At 51.1% G+C, this 23,309-nt stretch overlaps 10 protein-coding genes across 10 annotated transcripts; 6 read left to right on the top strand and 4 right to left on the bottom strand.

The window, feature by feature from the left end:
- Positions 1-1,020: 1,020 nt before the first annotated feature.
- Positions 1,021-1,740, top strand: eb1 (microtubule-binding protein BIM1; the record flags this gene model as incomplete). Its single annotated transcript, XM_056667293.1, has 3 exons — positions 1,021-1,087; positions 1,147-1,622; positions 1,678-1,740. The coding sequence occupies 3 exons, from the start codon at positions 1,021-1,023 to the stop codon at positions 1,738-1,740; spliced, it is 606 nt and encodes a 201-aa protein (XP_056520889.1).
- A 188-nt stretch (positions 1,741-1,928) lies between these two features.
- N7515_006548 (aminoglycoside phosphotransferase family protein) lies at positions 1,929-2,825 on the bottom strand (the record flags this gene model as incomplete). The annotated part of the gene is made up of 1 exon (XM_056667292.1): positions 1,929-2,825. One exon carries the CDS (start codon positions 2,823-2,825, stop codon positions 1,929-1,931), a length of 897 nt encoding a protein of 298 aa, XP_056520888.1.
- Positions 2,826-3,196: 371 nt separating this feature from the next.
- N7515_006547 (uncharacterized protein) lies at positions 3,197-4,703 on the top strand (the record flags this gene model as incomplete). Its single annotated transcript, XM_056667291.1, has 5 exons — positions 3,197-3,450; positions 3,500-3,849; positions 3,904-4,214; positions 4,273-4,441; positions 4,510-4,703. The coding sequence occupies 5 exons, from the start codon at positions 3,197-3,199 to the stop codon at positions 4,701-4,703; spliced, it is 1,278 nt and encodes a 425-aa protein (XP_056520887.1).
- Positions 4,704-6,348: 1,645 nt separating this feature from the next.
- Positions 6,349-8,031, top strand: N7515_006546 (uncharacterized protein; the record flags this gene model as incomplete). Its single annotated transcript, XM_056667290.1, has 1 exon — positions 6,349-8,031. One exon carries the CDS (start codon positions 6,349-6,351, stop codon positions 8,029-8,031), a length of 1,683 nt encoding a protein of 560 aa, XP_056520886.1.
- Positions 8,032-10,511: 2,480 nt separating this feature from the next.
- pmcB (putative calcium-translocating P-type ATPase(PMCA-type)) lies at positions 10,512-14,293 on the top strand (the record flags this gene model as incomplete). Its single annotated transcript, XM_056667289.1, has 5 exons — positions 10,512-11,300; positions 11,355-11,785; positions 11,844-11,989; positions 12,049-13,471; positions 13,528-14,293. 5 exons carry the CDS (start codon positions 10,512-10,514, stop codon positions 14,291-14,293), a joined length of 3,555 nt encoding a protein of 1,184 aa, XP_056520885.1.
- A 558-nt stretch (positions 14,294-14,851) lies between these two features.
- Positions 14,852-15,511, top strand: N7515_006544 (actin-related protein 2/3 complex subunit 5 family protein; the record flags this gene model as incomplete). The annotated part of the gene is made up of 2 exons (XM_056667288.1): positions 14,852-15,210; positions 15,289-15,511. 2 exons carry the CDS (start codon positions 14,852-14,854, stop codon positions 15,509-15,511), a joined length of 582 nt encoding a protein of 193 aa, XP_056520884.1.
- Positions 15,512-15,707: 196 nt separating this feature from the next.
- Positions 15,708-16,850, bottom strand: N7515_006543 (uncharacterized protein; the record flags this gene model as incomplete). The annotated part of the gene is made up of 2 exons (XM_056667287.1): positions 15,708-16,550; positions 16,626-16,850. 2 exons carry the CDS (start codon positions 16,848-16,850, stop codon positions 15,708-15,710), a joined length of 1,068 nt encoding a protein of 355 aa, XP_056520883.1.
- A 499-nt stretch (positions 16,851-17,349) lies between these two features.
- On the top strand, positions 17,350-19,324 carry N7515_006542 (putative dynactin Arp1 p62 subunit RO2; the record flags this gene model as incomplete). Its single annotated transcript, XM_056667286.1, has 3 exons — positions 17,350-17,726; positions 17,796-18,846; positions 18,869-19,324. The coding sequence occupies 3 exons, from the start codon at positions 17,350-17,352 to the stop codon at positions 19,322-19,324; spliced, it is 1,884 nt and encodes a 627-aa protein (XP_056520882.1).
- A 402-nt stretch (positions 19,325-19,726) lies between these two features.
- On the bottom strand, positions 19,727-20,691 carry N7515_006541 (40S ribosomal protein eS7; the record flags this gene model as incomplete). The annotated part of the gene is made up of 3 exons (XM_056667285.1): positions 19,727-20,090; positions 20,152-20,234; positions 20,536-20,691. The coding sequence occupies 3 exons, from the start codon at positions 20,689-20,691 to the stop codon at positions 19,727-19,729; spliced, it is 603 nt and encodes a 200-aa protein (XP_056520881.1).
- A 492-nt stretch (positions 20,692-21,183) lies between these two features.
- On the bottom strand, positions 21,184-22,102 carry N7515_006540 (uncharacterized protein; the record flags this gene model as incomplete). The annotated part of the gene is made up of 2 exons (XM_056667284.1): positions 21,184-21,821; positions 22,078-22,102. The coding sequence occupies 2 exons, from the start codon at positions 22,100-22,102 to the stop codon at positions 21,184-21,186; spliced, it is 663 nt and encodes a 220-aa protein (XP_056520880.1).
- Between the last annotated feature and the right edge of the window lie 1,207 nt (positions 22,103-23,309).

The raw sequence follows: 23,309 nt of genomic DNA, 5'->3' as shown, positions 1-23,309 counted from the left end.
AACTTCCTGGACCGAGATAGTAGTAGCTACATGTAGTTGCTCAATGTTGCCTCTGCAGCGAGTTCGGTCGCCACTTTAGGCGACGAGGCAGCGATGATCGGCCATATCTGCCGGGCGAAGGTTGCGGTGGATCGGGCGGTGGGAGCCCTGGAGCCGCGGTCAATCTACTGTGTACAGCACAAGTTGAATCAACGATTATCCGAAGTGAAGGAGAAGTGAGGAATCTGGTGTATTAGAATTGAGCTTCTACAATAACGTCCTGGTTTTTCCAGAAATTCAATAATCCCATGCACTGAGGCAATATATTAGATCGTAATATGACAGATCAGTTGAATGATCGACACCTCAGGCTAACATCGAAAAGAGACACTGATTAACTAATCGACACCTGATTCGCCAGTAAGAGTGGGCTAGTGCCAGAGTGATCCGTGGGATTTAGCATCAAAACAATCCCTCTGCTCTTACCATCGACCACACAAGCAGAGACTGACAAGAAGTCCTGAACTTGCCGTGTAATATCTCTCAACCTCATTTCTCGCTTAGCGCTCTTGCATACTTCATCTTCCGCTTCAGCGATTCGATTCATATACTATCTACCCCACCAAAATGGGTGAATCCCGGTTCGGCTTTTCTCCTATTCCCCGCCATCGCGCGATCAAAAGGGCCATACTGACGCCGATCGGTTTTCCTTTCTAGACAGGAATTGCTGGCATGGCTTAACAACCTGCTACAGCTGAACCTTACGAAAATTGAGCAGTGCGGAACTGGGTATGCTTGATCAACCTTCTCTTCTCCGGCCTCATAAACTCCGCGGGAGTGGTCGATCTTCTCATATCAGATAGGCTAACGGTTGATGGTGTTTCTCCGCAGCGCTGCTCTCTGTCAGATTTTCGATTCGATTTTCAGTATGTATCAAGCATGACTTGCGACGGAGTCAAGAAACAAAGAAACACAGGCGGTTTGGCACTGTGTTGTGGAACATATTACTGACCGAGCGGTCTTCTTTCAGTGGATGTCCCCATGTCTCGGGTCAAATTCAACGTGAACACAGAATATGCCTACCTTCAGAACTTCAAGGTTCTCCAGAGTATGTGAAATTCTGAATTGGAGGCCAATTCGCATCTTCTAACCTATTCCATCGTGCAGACGTCTTCGCCCGTCACCAGGTCAACAAGCCCGTTCCCGTCCAATCCCTCACAAAATGTCGCATGCAGGACAACCTTGAGTTCCTCCAGTGGGTCAAGAAATACTGGGACCAGCACTACCCCGGCGGCGAGTATGATGCTCTCGGTCGACGCAAGGCTTCCGGTGCCCCTAGCGCCGCCCCCGCTTCACGCGCTCCCTCTGCCGGCAGCGCACGCCGTGGAGTAACCCCGACAACTGGTGCTGCCCGTCCCCGGGTTGCCACAGCAGCCGGTGGAGCCGCTACCGCTGCTCTGCAGCAGGAAATTGCCACACAGAAGGAGGCCATCGCCGGTCTGGAGAAGGAACGGGACTTCTACTTTGCCAAGCTGCGCGACATTGAGTTGCTGCTGCAGAGTGCCATTGAGGCGGATCCCGAGCTTGAGAAGGAGGAGGATACGCTTGTCAAGCACATCCAAGGCATTCTGTACTCCACTGAGGTTTGTTCTCTTGGCTATTCCTCGAAAATATTACCAACTGACATGATCCCCTTAGGATGGCTTCGAGATTCCCGCCGAGGGAGACGAGGGTGTGGCTGACGAGCTGGAGACTTTCTGAGCGAATTGAATTCTGGGCTTGAGAGGAGGAGACTACTAAATACCCCAATGTCCTTTTCTTATCTGCTGTTCCGTAGTGTCGAATAAGACGAGGTGGGCACGTAGATATGGAGGGAATGCATACACTCGTACACCATATCTTCCACGAGGTAGTCATCCAGGCTCACAATAGAGAGGCTATTGCGGTCTCTACTTTCCACGTTCTAATAACCCGTCTAAGACTTCTCGACCCTTTCCATCCAGATTCGGATATTTTCTCAGATGACGCAGATCAGTCCAAAATTCCTTCGCATCCTCATATCCTTCGCCATGTACACCCATACGCTCTCGTAGAAGCTTCTTCCACTCGGCGTCCTCCTCTGTCCACCCCCAAGAGGCCGAGACATATTCATACCAGATAGGATAATATGCAGCAAATTCCCAATCAAGGACCCCAGCTAACCTTCCGTCTTTCACCATGATATTGCCTAAATTAAGATCACAATGAGTGAGAACATAGGGTTCACATTTAGGCAGTCGCCTCTTTAGATTATCCAAAGCTTGTTGAGGGAATGATCTCGTAGGTGGATCATGTAGAGTAAGACTCAAAGCATCCCAGAGTTCGCGATCGGAATGGAAAGGTCCGTGTGGCTCGCGGTCGAGAAAGAGTAGACCGGGAAAACAAGGACTTTGATCAACGCTTTGTATAGATGTCGACTGCAAAGATCGAAGCTTCTTTCTAATCCCAACGACCTCATCTGCGATATCCACTTTCTGGGACTCTGATAACGAAGACCAGGCCTGCTCGAGAGTTTGGCCTTTTATCCGCTCTGAAAGTACAAAGTATCGCCTGTCACCGTCAACCCAGTCACGTAGGACCTTTGGAACGGGGATATCAGAGTGGGTTGTAAGGTAATTCAGGGTGGTCACTTCGGTTTTCGGGCCTTCGTCAGGGCGTTCTTTCAGAATAACATCAGTCCCGATTGACCACGCTCCCCGTCTGCTTGCACCGTAGAAGAGTTTGACATGGCTCGAGTAAAAGCATTGCTCCTGCTGTTCGAGTGTCCAACCACATGCGATACAGCCTTTAGATGATTCTTCGGACATCGTGGTTTGTGACTTTATTCACAGTCGAAGGGGCAAAGGGGATTGAGGGCAGCTGTTCACCGCTCCTGCTAGCACGGCCCCGCTCTTAACTTGCATGTTAGGGTTGTCGCTCCTAGCCTCCTGATCCCATTCGCTGGCAACTTTCCACATATTTTTAGAGACTCTCGATCCTCTAGGTGGGGCCATGCATATCTTCCGTGCCCGTGCATTTGGGGAGCTAGAAGCTCGGACTACACCGCGTCACCGCCTATGGGGTCTAAACAAGCCTGAAGCCATAGTATTTGGATCTCGAAGTTCGGACTACCCCTTTCTCCCCATAAAGGCCACATGAACCTGGAGCAATACCAGTGTTTTTGAATTCGTGCATGATAATGATGCGGAATCTTCCCAATATCTTCACGCATCCCTTGAAGGTGTTGCGTCAAACGCCCTGGGCATTATCGTCCGCCCTTCCACCCCGAATCGACCCATCTTTGTCAATTGAAGAGGAGAATTCTCCCTACTACGAACCAGCCTATTTTTATCCAGCGCGAATTGGTGAAGTCCTTAATGACCGGTATCAAATTGCGACCAAGCTTGGCCACGGAAGCAGATCGACTGTATGGCTTGCAAGGGACCTTCACCAGTTCGTATCGGCCTAATGCACATTTTAAGGTACATAATTGACGGTTTAGGTGGCGCTGGTCGAACGAGCGATATGTGGCTCTTAAAATCAACTCCAATAATACCCATGCACGGAAAGTTGCTGGTAGCATTGAGCTGGAGGTTCTGCGACATATAACGAGAGCTAAACGTCAACATGAGGGCTGGCAGTTCGTTCGAAAATTACTCGACTCGTTTTCTGTCCAGGGAATCTCAGGGAGTCATGTATGTCTCGTCTCTGAACCTTTACGTGAGTCACTAGCAAAATATTGCCAACGATGGCAAGGTGGTGTGATGCCACCGGAGATTTTCAAAATAATCCTCCAAGAAATACTTCAAGCGATTGATTATCTTCACACTGAATGTCATATAATTCATACCGGTAAGAATCCTTATCATTGTTAGTTAACGAGATGATTCTCATCCAAAGCAACAGACTTAAAGCCGGATAATATCATGATACGACTAGAGGATCGTGGGCTCTTATCCCAGGATGCTCTAGATGAGTTTGAAAACCCACTCCCGCAGAAACATTGCAATGATGGACGCATCATCTATCTGTCTCGTAAGGGCTATGGACGGCTGAAGGACATCATCGGACTGATTGAAGTCATCGACTTTGATCTAGCAGTCCAAGGTGATATTCCCCAGGATGGCTGTATACAGGCAGAGGTATATCGTGCGCCAGAGGTCATCCTTGACAAAGGGTACACGTATAGTGCTGATATATGGAGCCTGGGTGTTATGGTACACAGTTGTCCTCCCTCCACTTATACTAAGGCAGACAACTAACCGTTGAACAAAGCTATGGGATTTCCTAGAAGGACGAACCCTGTTTGAAGCAGTTGATCCACGCATCATTGAAGACTATGATGGCGAAACGCATCTTGCGTATATTACGTCGCTTTTGGGACCTGCCCCTAAAGACTTTGTTGGCCAGGGCAAGAGGACATCGATGTTCTATACGGCTGCTGGTATGTTGTTTCCATTGAATATTTTATATCCCCTATTTTATGCGTATCTCACTGACACTGCATTTCAGGAATACTCAAAAGGGAAGATCTTGTCCCTAGTAGCTTTAACTTTGAAAGCACACTTTCCAAGTTTGATGGGGAAGAGAAGAGGATGTTCATCAACTTCGTCAAACGGATGATCAAATGGAGACCAGAAGAGCGAAGTACGGCGAAGGAGCTACTGCAGGACCCATGGCTTCACAACGATTATCCGCAAATATGAACATGACATACTTATAGAGAGCACCACGGCGACAACGAAGGTTGTAGAGGGATGAACATTTATATAGTAGAAAATGACGGAATAGAGGACAGTAAAGATGGAAGGAATGGAAGTGTCCATGGAGTGGCAGAAGAATGGAGACGGTAAAGTGTCTCAAATGTACAGTGAAGGTGTCGTGAGAACTGATTGGACGAGGAAGTGTAGACGGGCGATGATTGGAGGGAAACTCAGGAGGGTTGTATTTTTTACTGTACTTTTCAGATTAATTTACAGCGTTACTCCGTTACTCCGTACTCCGTACTCCGTACTTCTAGATTAATTAAACCTGCATGGAACACTAACCCGAAATCAGACTAGTATTCTTGGCCAGAACCTGATCTGGGCCCTGTCATTTTCTATTCGTTGATTCCCGTACCTGCGTTGAGTCTTGCTCTTTGTTTTGCTTTCTCTTGTTGACCTCTTTGCCCTGAGAAGACAGTCTTATATTCGATATCCCCAATACAAAGGGTAGTCTCACATAAAATACCAGCCATCATCCAGACCCCGACCAGGATCTGTCGGACCCCGAGCCTAGTTCGTCATTTAAGGCGGGTCGCCTAGACTTGGCTTCGATAGGGGATTGTTGGTCCGGTCTGGGTCCTCGTATCCACCGTTTTTCGTTTTGCTTCTCTTCTTCCGTGTGTTCCTGACCTCTTCTTTTCTCTGTTTGGCCTTTCTGTGCTTCTATTGCCCCCCTAAAGCCTGGGAGTTTGGAGCGAGTCATTGTGCCCAGTACCATTGAGTGTGAACTGCGCACATTGCGCTCAGGACGGTCAATTTAACCTCATAAAACGTCTGACCCGCTTACATTCTTGGTCAACGACTTTGCCCACTCTATATCCCTCTTTCTGGTGAGATATCCAAAAGAACAGGATGGATTAGGTCGTGAGGCTGGGCTTTCTTTCTTATTTCGCTTCTTTTGTCGCTCTTTTATTACTACAGGTATGCCTATGTTAAGCACAATTGGTGGTTCAATTGAGCCTGCTTACATCGTTTGGAACCCCTCATCGCATCATCCTAACTCTGCTTAGTCGTCGCACGATTTCCATTCCTTCCCATAACTGCCCAGGTGTGCACCATACGCCATAATCCTCTTAAGAGGCTTCTGTCTTTTCCTATTCATCGCATACTTGACAATCCAATTCGTCGACATCCACTCATTCTCTCTTTTCACTGGGTCATTCGGCTCTCAGCACCATACTATCTTATTCTTTTTACTCAACTTCTGCGCACGCTAGGTCGTGCTTCTCTTTCGTGTCGACGGCGACGGCGACGACGTCAACAACAACAACAACAACAACAACGACGACAGCTATTCCCATCTCTTGCGCGCTACAAACTCAATCTCTGTCGCAACCCACGATTGATCTTTTGCCATTCCACCTACTGGCAACAATTGCCAATACTCTGCCTTTCTTTTCTCTCAACAACCCTAACGCTACTCTTCTCGTTCTCGCAATCCTCTGAACTCAACCTCTGAGGATTGGTGATTGTTCTTTCCTTTTCTTCTCTTCTGTCTATCAATCCCACCACACAACCCGGAAATTGTGTGCATCCTCCCTCAAAGCACGCCGAAGCGGGTCAACATTGACCATAACACGTCAACATGGCTCATACTCATTACCGTCACTCCCGCATCGGCAGGCTCATTAACGCCAAGCGCCGCCTGCAAGCTGAGCTCCTGGACGATTATGCAGACACTGAGCTATTTAAGAAGGAGGAGCCATCTCAAGATCCCACCATCCCACCGTCTGATATACTCCCGGACGGACCTTGTGACATGTCCAAGGACTCCCTTTCATGCCTTCAACATGACTTGAATGAACCCAATTCTTCTCACAAGAAGCGCGAAGAGACGACTGTGACGTCTTCGGAAAAGGTTGCGGTCGAGACTGTGTTGAAAATCGTCGATGCTAGCTCACACATCCTCTTTCAATCTACCGCTACTCATTTCCCTATGACGATCTCTGATTCAATCCATGGGACCTACACTCTACCGAGCTCAGAGAGCCTGACTGCAACGGGAACTGCAACTGCATCTACAACTGCATCTGCATCTGGCTCGACAGATATTCCAACATTGGTGTCACCAACGCTTGCTTCCCCCACGGAGACACCTGCGCCGCCGGCCCAAACTTCGATTCCCCCTGCTGAATTGACAACATCGCTACTGCCCGATACGTCATCCTCTAACAGCTCCGTGATCCCCACTCAACCTTCCTTGACCTCCGCGAATCAGGTCCCATCGGCTTTGCGATCTGCCACGGCCACTGTCATCCACTCGCCTGGATGGACCTCTACTCCCCTCGTCGGTCCTGCGAGCTCTACGTCTGGTGCTGTAACCTCACCACAGGCTCACTTCTGGTCATATTCTGGTCCTAGTACCACCGCGACTTCGACCTTTGACTCCTCTACTTATTCTACTTACGATGTCCTCACTTCAAGCCTGTTCACAAGTTCTGAGTCGACCGGTACTGCCATAGCAACCGAATCTGCGCCAACTGCGAGCGTGACACACGCGGCGGGCTCTGGCACGACCACACACCCCGACACACCTAAAATTGTTGGCGGTGTAGTAGGATCAGTCGCCGGTATGGCTCTGATCCTTCTCCTTCTTCTATACTTCCTCCGTCGACGAGGATACCTGATGGGGAAGAACGGACGTCCCGCTCTGTTGGATGACGCAGCGGCTGGTGTCGCAGCTGGAGGTGGCGCTAGAGAAATCACTGAGCGGCGGGAGAGCAATACTCCTCTTTTCACAGCCTCGAACTTAGCCCCAGCACTGATGAGACGCTGGCGCCAGTCAACCGCAACATCACGCTCCGGAAGTACCTTCGACTCAGCCCCCAGCGAACGTGGCTTCCAGAAGATCGCCGGTCGCAAGATTCCTCCTGTTTTCACGCACGGTGGTGACGGCTATGGCGGGGGCCTGGATGGCGATTCTCCCACCGTACCCGGTTTTCCTCCTATGTCACCACCGACCGGACCAATGGGCTCACCGACCTCCCATGCTGCGCCCCCGACCTCCCCATTCGGCAGCCCCTTGGACTCGGCCTACACGCGTGAATTCGAGGAGCACACGCCGTCCACGCGGCCCAACCCCGTGCACCTCCCCATGTCCAGCGCGGTCAATGCGGGCGTGCCGATCACCGTTACGCCAGCGCAGCCCGTTGCGCAGCCGCAGAGTGCGGCACCTTTCGTGCCACCGCGGCCAGATGGACTCGGTCGTAGCCTGCACAGCTACGATGGGAGTCGAGGCAGTCGCTTCACCGAGAGCCTTGATCTGTAATCAGCCACGGCCGCGAATGGAATACGTGAAACGAGGAAATGAGCGATGGGTGGACGCAAGCCTTCAGGGTTCGTTCTGAGCATGCCTTTCTACTATCTTTTATCTTTTACATCTTTTCGTCTCTTATTTTTTTGTTCTGCTTTCCCAAGCGCCTTTTCTGTCTTACATTTCATTTCTTGTTCTATTATTCGTGACTATTGATACCCCCTTTCCCGGTCATGTCTCTTATCTTTACATATTCTTCTTTCTACTTTCATCTATCCAGAATATAATTTCTCTTACTCTGTGCTCATTTGGTCTTGACTTCTGTCAGTTTGAGCCATTTCTTTACCTTTCCAAGAGTGATGCTGGCACTGCTTCACTTCTCGCTCTCAGTCTTCGATCAAAACCAGTCTATTGGAAGGCACTTGCAAGCGCTTTCACCGAGTGCAGACCTTGGAAGACATTACGAGCAGGGAAAGATAAATTTGGTGTGTAGAAGTAAAGAAAGACTCCGTATCCGTATACTGTCGAAATATGGATTCTCGGGATCTGATTGGTCAAGAATGTAATTCTGCCGGTTTTCACCGATTAACATCTGTGATTTTGGGACCGGTATGCGCAAGATTCAGATCACGTGATGCATGACACTGCTATCCGGGTATGGTTCCCACGCGAGATCTATGTCTCACGTGAGATCAAGTGTATGGCAAAACGTATGTTTTGGCTTGCTGCATTGGGCTCCTTCGGCCATTTGAGACGTAAGAAATCAGGACTTCCTGATGACACTTCAAACCGTGATCCTGGCAATTCCTTAAAGCAAGCCATACAATCATGCAGTAAGATTCAGAACTTGAGCTTTGAAGAAGGGGTGACTGACGACTGTGGGAGGAGGACCTCGGTATCATCATTATGGAATATGGATGTTCTTCGCCTCAGTTGAGAACAAGACTGTCAAGCTGCAATCGCACTCGCCACATATTCAATGCACCGCCACATACTCAATTCACTTGCCACATACTCAATGCACCGCCACAGTACGCCACAGATGGCGATCTTGACAGCCCGCCTCTTCACATTTTCCCTTTCATCCGGAAAAGACAAGAAAAAAAGAAATAATAATGAAAAAAAGAGAAGAACAGAAATATGATTGGCTTATCTGAGAAGCTAGGATCCTTGTTTCCATTTATCGCAGGACATCCAGGCTGTCTTTATGATAGGTGTCTAGCAAATGCCAATGATGCCGACACGTCTAACCGCCTGTCAAGCAGTCTCATGACGCAAACACCCTTTGTTGACGCCCATTACCCTGAAGATGAATTCATCATCACTGGACCAGAAGTCAAAAGTCGAGGCGCAGCAACTTTGATACATTTGCTGATCCACAATCATCAAGTGCTCCTGGAGCTCTGGTATTGGACGGCTTCTCGTGGCGTAACGCTCTATTGTACCTTGCACATCGATTCTAGATTCGACTGCGGATCTCTGATGGGTCATCTAGTTGAAGAAATGAGGAGAGATGACTCGGCGCTTACAGTCAGTTCTCCCCAAGGTTAAGGTGCGTACCTATCACGGTGGGTGCTGCCTTCTACAAAGTGATACTCCCGGGGAATGGGGTTGGGGACTTGGCGTGGTAGTTATCGTCGGTGGCTTTGATCGTATTGAATGTTATTGTGAGGGAATAATATTTCCTGTTGATTTGCTTGGCTTCACAATGAGGTACGTACATACACAGTACGTACTTGTATATCCCTCACATCTGATACTTTTGTCATTCGCAGTCAGCTATTCATTTGTATACTTTATTCTATGTCAACTGTCATAGAATAATCAAGTCGATGTCACCAGTCGCGATCTCTTGGGGTTCCACCAAGGGCAGCTAAAGGGGGCTGTGTCTGGACCCGAGCGCCCTCAACATCTTGGAACCTTTCTCCTCCACGATTTAACGATTTATATTCCATTTGGCTTTCAAATGGCTATTTCTCCTCAAAAACAGGGGTCGATAGACTATTTCTCTCTATTTCTCTCTACTACTTACTGAAATCTTATTAACAATTTTCGTCGCGAATTGCCTTGAAGCATTGATTTCTCGGCGTCTGGGCAGTCTACACAGCCCCATCCCAAGACGGCAAAATCAACAAGGGGACCGCAAGCCCGGCGGTAGTCGAGACAAGAGAGAAACGTTCATATTAAATAACTCACTCGAGGGCCGTTTCATTATTCGCAGATATTCCGAAAATTAGTGTGGCACCCCATGTCTTCAAACAATGAGTCGTTGAACGACTCATCCCGTCAGGGCTCATTATTGAACCCCGTTATAGTTACGGACTTTTCAGGCAGAGAGGTAGGTCAAGACCCCATATACCCAATGTTTGAACTTTTGCGCTGATATTCCAATTTTTTTCTTTTTTTTTCCACAGCGATCTACATCAACAGCTTCATCCGCCTGGTCAGGTCCTACAGATCTAAACCACAGTCCCATTTCACCTATCTCACCAGATATGGCGGGCAATCTTGACCCAACACATTTGATGGTTCAATCATCACATCGACCATCTCAATCCATTGATGGCGATACGTTACGCACCCGAGCAGATTCATTTGCGTCTTCTGCCGACACAGTTGTCCGCTCACGATCAGGCTCTTATGTAGATTCATCCCAGGTAGCCAAAGCCGCTGCCTACGACGATGTCTCGCTTGCCGATGCCTTAAAGCCGGATCCTCGCAACGAGGCCGATTTTCAGGTTCAAGACAATCGGTTTGCATTTTCCCCTGGTGAGCTCAATAAGTTACTCAACCCAAAGTCCCTAGCTGCTTTTCAGGCTCTTGGTGGCTTGGCGGGCTTGGGACGGGGCTTGCGGACTGATCTGAATGCCGGATTGTCAATCGACGAGGGCCGGCTGGAGGGTACTGTCAGTTTCGAGGATGTGACGCAACATACGTCTACTGGGAAACCCAAAGCCTTACAGGAGACGGCACCCGTGTCGTCTGGTGATGGTTCACCCTTTGAAGATCGCATTCGAGTCTTCAGCCAGAACAGGCTTCCTGCTCGCAAATCGACCAGTTTTCTCAAGTTGTTCTGGGATGCATACAACGACAAGATTATTATTCTATTGACCATTGCTGCTGTGGTCTCACTTTCCCTTGGGATATACGAGACATTGTCAGAAGGCACGGGTGTCGAATGGGTGGAGGGCGTTGCCATTTGTGTGGCGATTTTGATTGTCACTGTCGTCACGGCTGTCAACGACTGGCAGAAAGAGAGACAGTTTACTAAACTTAACAAACGGGTACTTTTTCCTCCCAGAAAGAGGAAATGAGATGTGAACTAACAGGTCCAACAGAATGATGATCGTGAAGTCAAGGTCACCCGCTCGGGCAAGACCTCTATGATTTCAGTCTACGATATCCTTGTCGGCGACATTCTCCATCTCGAGGCAGGCGATTCCATCCCTGCAGACGGAGTCTTGGTCACGGGTCATGGCATCAAATGCGATGAATCTTCCGCCACCGGTGAATCGGATCAAATGAAGAAGACACCGGGCCAAGAGGTTTGGGAGAAAATCGCCAGCGGCAAGGCAACAAAGAAACTCGACCCGTTCTTGATCTCCGGCAGCAAGGTCCTCGAAGGCGTGGGCACTTACATGGTCACCAGTGTTGGACCGTATTCCACCTATGGCCGGATTATGCTGTCGCTGCAGACTCCTAATGACCCGACGCCGCTTCAGGTGAAGCTGGGTCGGTTGGCGAATTGGATTGGATATCTGGGCACCGCGTAAGTTTGTCGTCTATTCCCTTTTTCTCATATCAGTTTGCTGATACTTCTCGAACAGAGCTGCTGCTATCCTGTTCTTCGTCCTATTGTTCCGATTTGTAGCCGATATCCCTAATCATCCAGAGAGAAATGGTGCGATGAGAGGCAAAGAGTTTGTGGATATCTTGATTGTTGCTGTTACGGTTATCGTTGTTGCCATTCCAGGTAAGTTGGTTCTATCTTACGGAACCATTTGATGCTCTACTGACACTCTGATCTTCTAGAGGGCCTGCCACTCGCAGTAACACTGGCTTTGGCCTTTGCTACCACCCGGATGGTCAAGGAAAACAACCTTGTCCGCGTCCTTCGGGCCTGCGAAACCATGGGCAATGCCACAGTCATCTGCTCGGATAAAACAGGTACATTGACACAGAACAAAATGACTGTCGTCGCTGGAACCTGGGGCTCGGATCAGAGCTTCAGCCAGGGAATCGCAGACGAAGCCGTGGAGAGTTCAAGGACTACTTCAGCAGCTTTCCAGCAAATGGCGGCTCCTGTCAAAGATCTGATAGTAAAGAGCATCGCTCTAAACTCGACCGCATTCGAGCAGGACAAAGACGGCTCCAAGGATTTTGTCGGTAGTAAGACTGAGGTCGCACTGCTCCAATTGGCCCGGGATTACATGGGCATGGACGTTGCATCAGAGCGCGGGTCTGCTGATATCGTCCAACTCATTCCATTCGACTCCGGAAGAAAGTGCATGGGTGTCGTTTACCGTGTTCCTGGTATTGGCTACCGACTGCTTGTTAAGGGAGCATCCGAGTTGATGGTCCGGGTCTGTACCTCCCAAATCACCAACGTCGACACTTCGAAGGAGAGGCTCGATGTGGAGGACCTCTCTGAGACACAGAAGCAGCACATCCTCGAGCTGATCGACAGTTACGCCCACAAGTCCCTTCGCACAATCGGCATAATCTACAAGGACTTCACTGCCTGGCCACCGGCAGAGGCGACTCACTCCGATGATGCTTCCTTGAACTTTGAAGATTACTTCCACGGTATGACCTGGGCCGGTGTTGTAGGTATCCAAGACCCTCTTCGCCCTGAAGTCCCCGCGGCCATCCGCAAATGTCACTTGGCTGGCGTCCAGGTCAAGATGGTCACTGGCGACAATGTCGCCACGGCCACCGCTATTGCGACCTCATGTGGAATCAAGACGGAAGATGGCTTGGTCATGGAAGGGCCCAAGTTCCGACAACTGACTGACGCGGAAATGGACGAGATCATTCCCCGTCTGCAGGTGCTGGCACGGTCCTCGCCCGAGGATAAGAGGATCTTGGTCGAACGGCTCAAGGCCCTTGGTGAGACTGTCGCTGTCACAGGTGACGGTACCAATGATGGACCCGCTCTGCGGACTGCCGACGTTGGCTTCTCTATGGGTATCGCCGGTACGGAAGTCGCCAAGGAGGCCAGCTCGATCATCCTTCTCGACGATAACTTCAAGTCCATTGTCACCGCCATCTCTTGGGGCCGCGCCGTCAACGACGCTGTCGCCAAGTTCCTGCAATTCCAGATTACGGTCAATATCACAGCCGTGATCCTCACCTTCGTGTCGTCTGTGTATAGCAGTGATAACGCCAGTGTTCTCACCGCTGTGCAGCTCCTTTGGGTCAATCTGATCATGGACACCTTCGCTGCTCTTGCCTTGTAAGTAACCTCACTCAACCCACCCGACCCTGCACATCGTCGCTAACGCTCAACAGAGCCACAGATGCACCAACCGAGAAAATCCTCGACCGCAAACCCGTCCCCAAACACGCCTCCCTCTTCACCCTGACCATGTGGAAAATGATCCTCGGCCAAGCAGTCTACCAACTCGCCGTCACCTTCATGCTCTATTTCGCCGGCAACAAACTCCTCGACGGCCTCCTCAGCAGCGACCCCGAGCACCGCGCAAAGGAACTCGGTACCGTCGTCTTCAACACCTTCGTCTGGATGCAAATCTTCAACGAATTCAACAACCGCCGTCTAGACAACAAATTCAATATCTTCGAAGGCATGTTCAAAAACTACTGGTTCCTCGGCATCAACGCCATCATGGTCGGCGGCCAGGTCATGATAATCTACGTCGGCGGCCAAGCCTTCGAGGTGACCCGTCTATCCGCCTCCCTCTGGGGCATCTGCATTGTCTGCTCTATCGCCTGTCTGCCATGGGCTGTTGTTCTCCGTCTCATCCCCGACCGTCACTTTGGGATTGTTTTCAATGCCGCTGTTGGCAGTATAGCTGTTATTGTGCGTCCGCTTTCGCGCGCGTGCAAGGCCATCGGTCATGGATTTAAGGCTTTTTTCAGGCCTGTGAAGAGATTTACTCGTCGTGTTGTCCGCAAGCAGAAGCCTGTGGAGGATGATGTTAGACTCGATTCGCAGGCTGCGAAGGCTGACGATCCTGAAGCGCCTGGTCAGGTTGTAGAGCGTCCTGCTACGCCTACGCTTGTGGTGCCGCCTATTACGATCACGACTTCTCCTTGATTATAGTCATTTTAGCGTCGGCGTTATTTATTTGGGTGGAGATTTACTACGGATTTACTACGCTTTTGCGGTTTTTGTACATAAAACATGGGATTAATAGAAAGTGCGTATGTACCACCACGACAATGGAAACACATTGCAATTGATCACTGCTTCCTCCTAGGAATACTTCAATAGCATCTACCTAGTGGACTGTATACCGCTATAGTTGTAGATGTCAGAAATAGAAGGCAACTGTATTTAAACCTGCTTTTCTGCCTAAGGCCACACAGCCCCCCGGTCGACCTCCCCCCCAATTGACTCCGCATAGCCCACCCAGTCAACCCATCTTACTGTGGTCAATTAACCTGGTCTCTATCTCACTCACTCAAATCATCTCTTCCATCCTACTCGGCCTAAACCAACATCCACACCAATTCCCCACCCTTGGACCTCCATCGAACGAAATAAACCATAGAGATCCCCAGCTAGCTCCACGAAGCTCTCCCCTCCGTATACCAACCACAACCAACCCACCAACCCAATTCTCCTCCATTCCAACAATACAAACACCACAAAATGTCCCAAATCAACTACCGCACAATCAACATCGACGCCCTGGACCCAGAGTCCCCAGCCAACTTCCCCCTGGAATCCCTCCTCCCCGCCACACTCCCGCAGCCCGCCAGCGCCAGCGACGCCGCCAACGCCGCCACACAAGTGCGCCAGATGCTGCGCGGCGGCGACCCCGAGGGCGCACTGCGGACCGTTCTCGACACCGCGCCGCTGGGCGGCGACGACCGCGCTAAGGAGGTGCATCTGGCGACTGTCATTGATGTGTTGCAGGGGATCCGGCAGGGGGAGATGACAAGGATTCTGGAGGGTGTTTGTAGTGGGGAGGGTGGTGCGGAACGGGCGGATTGTTTGATGAAATACTTGTAAGTTGACTTCACTTCGGAGATGGGGGATTACTTGTGTGGTGTAAGGAAGGGTTGGAGGCTGATTTTTTGAAATAGGTACAAGGGCATGTCGTCTGCTGCTCCTGGGAGTGGTGCTCAGACGCCGAAGAAGTCGGTTTCGCCGCAGGATACGGGCTTTTCGCAGATTCAGGCTCGGAATCTGGGTGAGGGTGGTGGTGGTCAGCAGATGAGTGTTTTGTTGAGCTGGCATGAGCGGTTGGTGGAGATTGCTGGGACTGGGTCTATTGTTCGGGTTATGACTGATCGTAGGACGGTTTGAGGGGTGAGTTTAGCATGGAGTGGTTCTTTTTCTTATGATTTACTTTTGTCTGCCTTTTTTTCTTCACCGTGGTCTTCATGGTGGAGGCGTGCGCAATTCCATACATATCCGTGGATGATATCTCTCGAGTTTTGCTGTAAAGCCTAGTCTTGGATTATTATATCGTGGTTTGTTAGACTCTTGTATGCCTTTTTGTTCATGGCCTCTCGAAGTCACCTCCACCCAGAATATCTTTCAGATTAACATCACCACTACCGCGCTTCAACGGTTGTGGCTGTCCCTCCCCTTCCTTCCAGCCGATCATATAAATCAACCGGAACGTCGCAGGGATACCACGATCCCCCTCTTCCATATGCAAAGCCCGATAAATAGCCTCATTAGCCAACAAGACATCCCTCGACAACGGCGCCGAATCCCGATTCATAATAGCATTCCCCTCCCCCATCGCCTGCAAATCCTGCATAAGCGCAAACGTATCCGGGAACTCCACAACAATATCCTCAACATCAACCGTAAGCATCTTGAATCCCGCCCGAGTCAACAAGCTCCCCACATCCTTGACATCCGCCAACGGCGACACATGCGGACTGACACCGCCGCGCCGCTCCATATCAGCCAGCTGCAACGACCCGCGCAGCTCGTACAGCGTATCACCGCCAAACATGGCAGCAATGAACGGCGCATCCGGCTTGAGGATTGTGTTCACTTGTTCCAGCAGCGCGGGCAGGTCGTTGATCCAGTGGATTGAGAGCGACGAGAGCACGGCGTCGAAGCTGTTCGGCGCATACGGCAGCGTCTCCAGGTCGGGAATTATATCGCGCTGGATGTCGAGGTCTTGGTTGAAGGGCTCGTTTTCGTCGCGGTGCAGGAGGGCCCGGGATGTCTCCACGCAGGTCAGTTTGGAGATCTTCTTGGAGAGTGGTGGTGTGATGGTTCCTTCCGGCATGCTGGAGTCGAGATCGGGGGATGTGAGGGCTCGGGCGATGTTGCAGCTGTTTGCGCCTAGATCGAGGACATGCGGTAGATCGCGTTTAATGTCCTGTTCGAAGCTGTTAGTAGGTGCTTTCTTTTATGGCTTTCTACTTCTGTGTCTGGGGTTCGCTGAGTGGCTCACCAGTAACCGCTCGGCTAACCGCCTTGCTACTTCATCCTTGAGGTAGTCGGTTTTTCGAGACTCTTCGACATTTCGGGCTGCCCGGTCTTTCTGGAGGTGCTTGACTTTGCGATTGAAGACCTCGAGCATCGGTTTGTCTGGCGTTTGGCTGGCATATGTCCGGATGGTAATTGGGGCGATACATCGCCTTGAAAGGCTGGCACGTAATGTCTGTAAGGGAATCATTGTGGCTGTTGAATTGGTAGGAATCTATGCCATCCAAATTCCAAGCATGGGGAAAGGTTCACTAGCGGGGACGACGGGCAGAAAATGACGGGATCTGACGTCGATTTGTTGATGCGGAACTGCTCCCTACTCCGCGGTCAGTGCCGACTCAGTGGATTTGCTGCAAGTCGCCTCTTTTTTGAGACCCTTGGGGTGAATTGGTCCTATCCTGCAATGTACATATCGTGCATAGTACATTGACCACGCAAAACCCATTGCGACCGCGTTCGAGCGACTCGCCAAGCTCTCCTCTTCAGGGTCTCCGATTGGCGCAAGGTTGAGAACAGCGATCTACGCATACTGTTCCTCCAGACACGAAACATTATCTCGTCTCCTCCAACTCAATTACCAGTTATATCAGCTGGCCCACTGTATACACTACCGAACCGCGGAGACGAGACGTAATCTGACCCGATACGTAACACCGACCACATAATTCGCGCCTCACATCGATATCACAATGTCGCGCCCTTTTCCCTACACCTACATTTCCTGCCCCTGCGCCGATACCCCGGTCCCCGACCCGGCCAGGAAGCGAAGGTCTAGGGAATCGTCGCAAAAGTCACCGCAGAAACCACCACCGGAGCGTGCGAACATAGATGAGAAGGACTCAACAAAAGAAGAATACCAAGGAGAGGACGAGGACGAAGAGCAGACTTTTGATCCCCGCTCCCCACGGTCCAACTTTTCGCTGTACCCGCCCGAACAGCTTCTCTACTGCGAGGAGTGCCATCAGATCAAATGTCCGCGATGTATCACCGAGGAAATTGTGAGCTGGTACTGTCCCAGCTGTCTGTTTGAAACACCGAGCAGCATGGTGCGGAGTGATGGTAATCGGTATGTACATTTTCTAGGGACACTTGAGGTCAATATCTATGTTTCGAGTACTGGCTCACACGTACCTAGATGCGGTCGAAACTGCTTTAACTGTCCTATTTGTACAGCTCCGCTGTCCGTCAGCAGCGTTGATACCACCGGGAACGCGAAGGGTCCATGGGTCTTGTCTTGCGGATACTGTCTTTGGACATCCCTGGACATTGGCATCAAATTCGACAAATATACTAATGTCCGCAGTCAACTGCAGAAGATGACCGATTCCACTCCCCCACCTGCATTTGATCGGTCCAGGCAAGCTTCTCGCACTTTTGGGGATTTGAAGCATCCCCTGTCAAGCTTTGCTTCGGTGGACGAGCAATCCAATGCGCGGGAGCGTGAGGAAGCATCAGCACCGCAAGAAGACCCCGCTGCGCCTCCAATGGGTGCCGATGCCCGGTTTGCAGCTCTGAAAAACTTCTACCGTACACAGATCTCCGAGACGTCAAACTCACCGAGCGATCATCTAAGCTCAGAATTCGGGTTTTCTTCGCCTGGCGCCCTAAACCGGCTCATGTCTCTCTACACCTCCTCAGCGCGTCTGAGCGGGCTATACGGCGGCAGCAAGAAGCCCAAGTCCAAGCCACCAGTGATGCGCGAAGCCCTAACAGCCAGCGAGGGCCTCCAACTCGCCCAAGAGACCAGCGAAGCAGAAACAATCTCCCGACTACACTCACCAGAATGCGGCTGGGACGGAGTCGCTTCAATCGAGCAGCGCGCAACCCAATCACCAGACGCCCGCTTCACCTCCGACCTCCTCCCCCTCCCCGTCCTCCTCCGCACCAAACGAGCCAAGCGCTGCAAGTCCTGCAAACACATACTCGTGAAGCCCGAAAGCAAGCCGCAGTCCACCCGCTTCCGCATCCGTCTCATAGCCCTCAGCTACATCCCCCTTCCCACCCTCCGCCCTCTAGCCCTATCATCCTCCTCGGCCCTCCCAGCCGCATCCCCAACCCCAGACCTCAACGCCCTCCCACCCCTCCGCCCCATCCACGTCCTCCTCACCCTGAAAAACCACATGTTCGACCCCGTCCGCATCACCCTCGCCACACCCCCCGTAACGCCCGGCGACGTCGCCACAAAGGTGACTGTGCTCTCCCCCGCAGTTCGAAATCGGCGCCAACAGCGATGTCTGGGACGAGGCGTTGCAGGGTACCTCGACGCCTTTAAGCAGCGAGTCGCGCTCGGCTGCGCTCCGCGGTGTCCCTGAAGCTGGCAAGGTGTGGGATAAGGGAAGGAATTGGACTACTGTTGTTTTGGAGGTTGTTCCTAGTACTTTGCCCGGGAGTAGTGCGGAGGGTGGAAAGGGTGATTCCTCAGGTACTGGTACTGAGGCGGCTGCTGAAGCTGCTGAAGCTGCTGATGAGCATGTTGTGGCTGTTGCGAAGTCTAGACAGGATCTGGATGTGCTGGAGATTCCGGTTTTTGTTCATATGGATTGGGATGCCGAGGCGCAGCTCGATCAGAATGTCGGGAAGGGGTCTAAGGCTGAGGAGAAGGTTACCAGGGAGTTGGCTTATTGGATGGTCCTTGGTGTTGGGAGGATTCAGCCTTCGTTGTAGATTGTTCATACCCCAGTTACTGTTCATAGAATCCAATTCAGAAATCTACTGCAGCTATATCTACAATAAAAAGTAATGAATCAGAATTGTTGATTGGACTATAAGACATTCCATCCCATCCTCATTAGATCGAGAGAGAGAGACCTCCACTCCATCGCCTCACCCAAACCACCAACCAGTGGCCGGGGGCATAAAAAAAGGGAAAAGAGAAAAAACCGTTAATGCATTTTTATGGAGATCATCTCTTTGGAACCCATCAGTGGCCTTGAATCTAGCAACAATTCAATAAAAAAACTAGACACAAATGCCAATTTCTCTCCCCACGCATCAACCGAGCACATTCCAGCCCCATCCCCATGAAAAAAATGTGTCAAAGTGAACAAGGAATTCTAAGATTTGCATCTAGAACTCAGCGCCGCTCTGGGGGAACTCGAAGGCAACGGAGCGGCCGGTGAGACGGCGGTAGACCTCGCCGTAGGCATCGAGGCGGTGGTCGACACCACCACGCTCCTTCTCGTCGAGGATGACCTTGAGGGTCTTGGAGCCGTCCTCCTTGGTGCGGGTGCGCTTACCGACGATCTCGACGGGGTAGACGAGATCGGCGAGGATGGAATCGTGGACAGCGGTCAGAGTGCGCGAGCGGGGGCGCTTCTGGGTCTGGTTGGAGCGCGAGTTGACGGAGCGCTTGGGGCGGGGCAGGATGCGGCGCTGAGCAACGAAGAGAACGTGGCGGTCGGAGAACTTCTTCTCGAGCTCGCGGGTCAGACTGTTGTTGTTAGTTTCGTTCTTTTTGCGTATATTTTCGAAAGGTTCCGATTGGTGCTTACCGCTGCTGGATCTTGTGGAAGTTGGCCAGGAGGGGGACGGGGACGAAGACAATGATGGCCTTCTTGCCGTGGCCGACCTCAACCTAAATAGCGATAATGTCAGAGCGATGTCCGGAAAAGGTGTCGTGTACACAGAATCGAAAAATCCTCCTGGAACGGCGTCTTGCTCTGCGAATTTCTCATATCCAAATGTTTCCCTTCCATCGATGATCCTTCTCCATGTTGTTGATGTTCTTTTGTCGTTGGTGGAGGTGAATCGGGACTAATCCACAAATCGTAAAAAATACCCCGGAGCATCGAAAATTCCCCCAAAATTTCAAAAATTCGCAGACGCCATTCCAGAATGATTCAATTCGCGTGTCGAAAGTTGTAGGCAGTTCTTACCTCACGGGCAGAGACGAACTGCAGGGGACGAAGGGAGGCCTTCAGGTCCTGTGTGTTGCTCTCGAGGTCGTAGAGAGCGCCGGCGATCGCGGTCTCCAGCTCGGAGGGGCTTTGCCGGGACGGCGAGTTGGAGGCGATCTTGTTGATGGCAGCCATTATTGCGAGCGACGGGGTGCTGCGGGAAGTGCTGGTGGTGATGTCGACGGAGGGGAGGTTCGCAGTTTGAATCGAATGGGAATTTGCTGTGGGATCGGCGGCTTCGCTTAGGGTGCACGATTACTTGTTTGGGTTTAGCGTGGCCGTCTTAGGGCTCGTTGCTGATTGGCTTGGCTTTTGATGAAGAGACCCACTATTGAAACTGTCCTTCACTTTGGATTCAGCTTGCTGTCAGTTTACTGTCAGTTCACTGTCAGTTCATTGCTTATATCTACAATTAACTGTTATGTACGGGTTAAATTCAATTGCCAATACCAATTTCAAGAATTTACACTCTAATGACAACGTCGGGGCAAGGTGCCTCCCGGGGAATAACTGTAGACCGTGAGAGGCAGTCTTCCATGGCCGAACAAGCAAAAAAATCAGAGAGAGAAAAGCACAGACGCCTGTATCCATGGAAATAATTGCAATACACAACTCTGAGAAAACATTTCAACAAGCGCAACCTTCCTTGGCTGTCGCGACGTTGCGATCGCCCAAGTTGACCCGCGAATCTTCCGCCGACCGACCACCCAGCGAGGTCTGGCCTGCTCCCGCGCCGCCGCCGCGACCGGTTTTCAGACTGCTTTCTGGAATGGCATTGGCAATTGCCGTGAACACATCCACGACATTGGTTCCGGTCTTGGCACTGGTCTCGAAGAACAAAAGACCCTCTTCCTCCGCATAACCGCTGGCCTCTCGTGTCGACACCTTGCGAGCGTCACCGGGAACAGCATCCGGGGCCTCGTCCTCCTCAGCGGCGCCTTCGTCGCCATCCTGAGCGGAGTCAGAATCGCCTGGTGAACCGGAAGCGGCCTCGGAAGCATCTCCGCCGTCATTAGTCAAGTCCAGCTTGTTACCGACGAGGGCAATAACGATTCCCGGGCTCGCCTGGCGCTGCAGCTCAGCAACCCAGTGCTTGGCTTTCGTTAGTGACGAAGGCTTTGTAACATCATAGACGACTAGCGCCGCTTGCGCATTGCGGTAGTACATCGGGGCAAGTGATGCGAATCGCTCCTGGCCAGCGGTATCCCAGATCTCGAACTTAATCGTGCGTGTAGGGAGGGAACATTTTTGCGTCAAGAATGCGGCTGGAACGATGACGTTAGCTGATCATTCTTGTTAAAAGTTTCAAAGTTGTTGTTTGGGGGGCTCGAGGCCGTTGCGGGGAACAACCCAATATGTGATACAACGCACTGCCCCTAGGCTTTTGGACAATCCGTCGTTTTCAAGGGACGGCATCTCGTATCTTGCGGGGGCTAAGGCCGTGGGGAAGTCTCACCGCCAATGGTTGGTTCCTTGTTCTCCTGAAAATCATCGTTGACGAAGCGGAGGACAAGCGATGACTATGAGTGGTTGAGATGTTAGCCATTGATGATCGTGTAGCACGGGGAACTAATGGGCAGTACCTTGCCTACTGCGGCCTCTCCCAGCAACACGAGCTTGACACTGCTGCTGGGCTTCGGGGCATTTGCGCTCGCTGAGTCGGACATGGCTGAAACAAGTAATCAAATCGAATCCGAGTGGAGTAACCACAGTCAGGCCTTCCGTAGGATATTCGCCTTCGATCGATCAGCGATCAGGCGGATGGGTTGGCAGGTTGATTCAGCTGGTCGCAATTCGGAAATGGGGGCTGCCTGGAAGTAAGACAGGGGGTAGAGGTACGAGTCGCTGCTGACGCGATCGTATTGGTAGAGTTATTTAATCCTGGGCAAGGAACGAGATATGTAAAGCCTGGTATAGACGTTACTGAGACAAAAGTGATTGATGGGGTCAAGAGTGAAGCGGAGGTCGATGATGATGGGGTGCCTGGATTGGGCTTAGCGTGGTCATCGACTCATCAGTCACGGGAGGGGTGTTCGCCATGGAAGTATACAAGTTGCATACTTCCAAAACAACTTCAAAGCATAGATTTGATTTGTTTATACTCCCAAGGATCTCCTGAAGCTTAATTCTCTTGTCATATATTCTGAAGGAATTGACATAAGATCTAAACTTGATGTTAGACCATTGCCAGCATAACGATGTCTAACTTTGGACATGGTGCACCGACAATGACATGCCAACAACATGGACATGGCTGTCGGGACATGAACATTTGGGAAACATGAACACCCAGGCCACGTACTATGACTTGATGAAGGATAACCTAAACGGGGATAAACATGTTCCTGGCACCTTGACAGTTGTCAACGCAGATCAGGCTAGTGCCCAACTGGCCTGCAAGATGATGTCGGCTGCCAGTTAGGATGGACCCTGGGCCAGGCTCGGCATATACCGGCCGATGCACCAGGCCCGCATCAACATTCTAACTGTCGTGCCTGTCTCGGTATTGGTCGGCGAGCAAATCTGCCCGATGCTAGCGCACCCGCGGTCGGTCAGGTACAAGCGGAGTACAACGTGAGGTGGAGGTGGAGTTGCAAACTCGTGGGTACAAACTGCATATAGACAATGTACAAGAAGTCGGCAATGGTGGTCTAGACTAGCTGTATGGAGAATGAAGACAAAAAAAGGTTGGATTGCCGCGGACAATTATGGCCTTCGCGCGGTATATGATACACAGGCATCAACATCAAATG

Source organism: Penicillium bovifimosum, assembly GCF_028826915.1.
Source record: "Penicillium bovifimosum strain IBT 22155 chromosome Unknown utg000005l_segment0_segment0, whole genome shotgun sequence".
Lineage (NCBI taxonomy): Eukaryota > Fungi > Ascomycota > Eurotiomycetes > Eurotiales > Aspergillaceae > Penicillium > Penicillium bovifimosum.
Note: the sequence above shows the minus strand (reverse complement) of the source record. Positions and strands in the feature narration are given on the sequence as shown.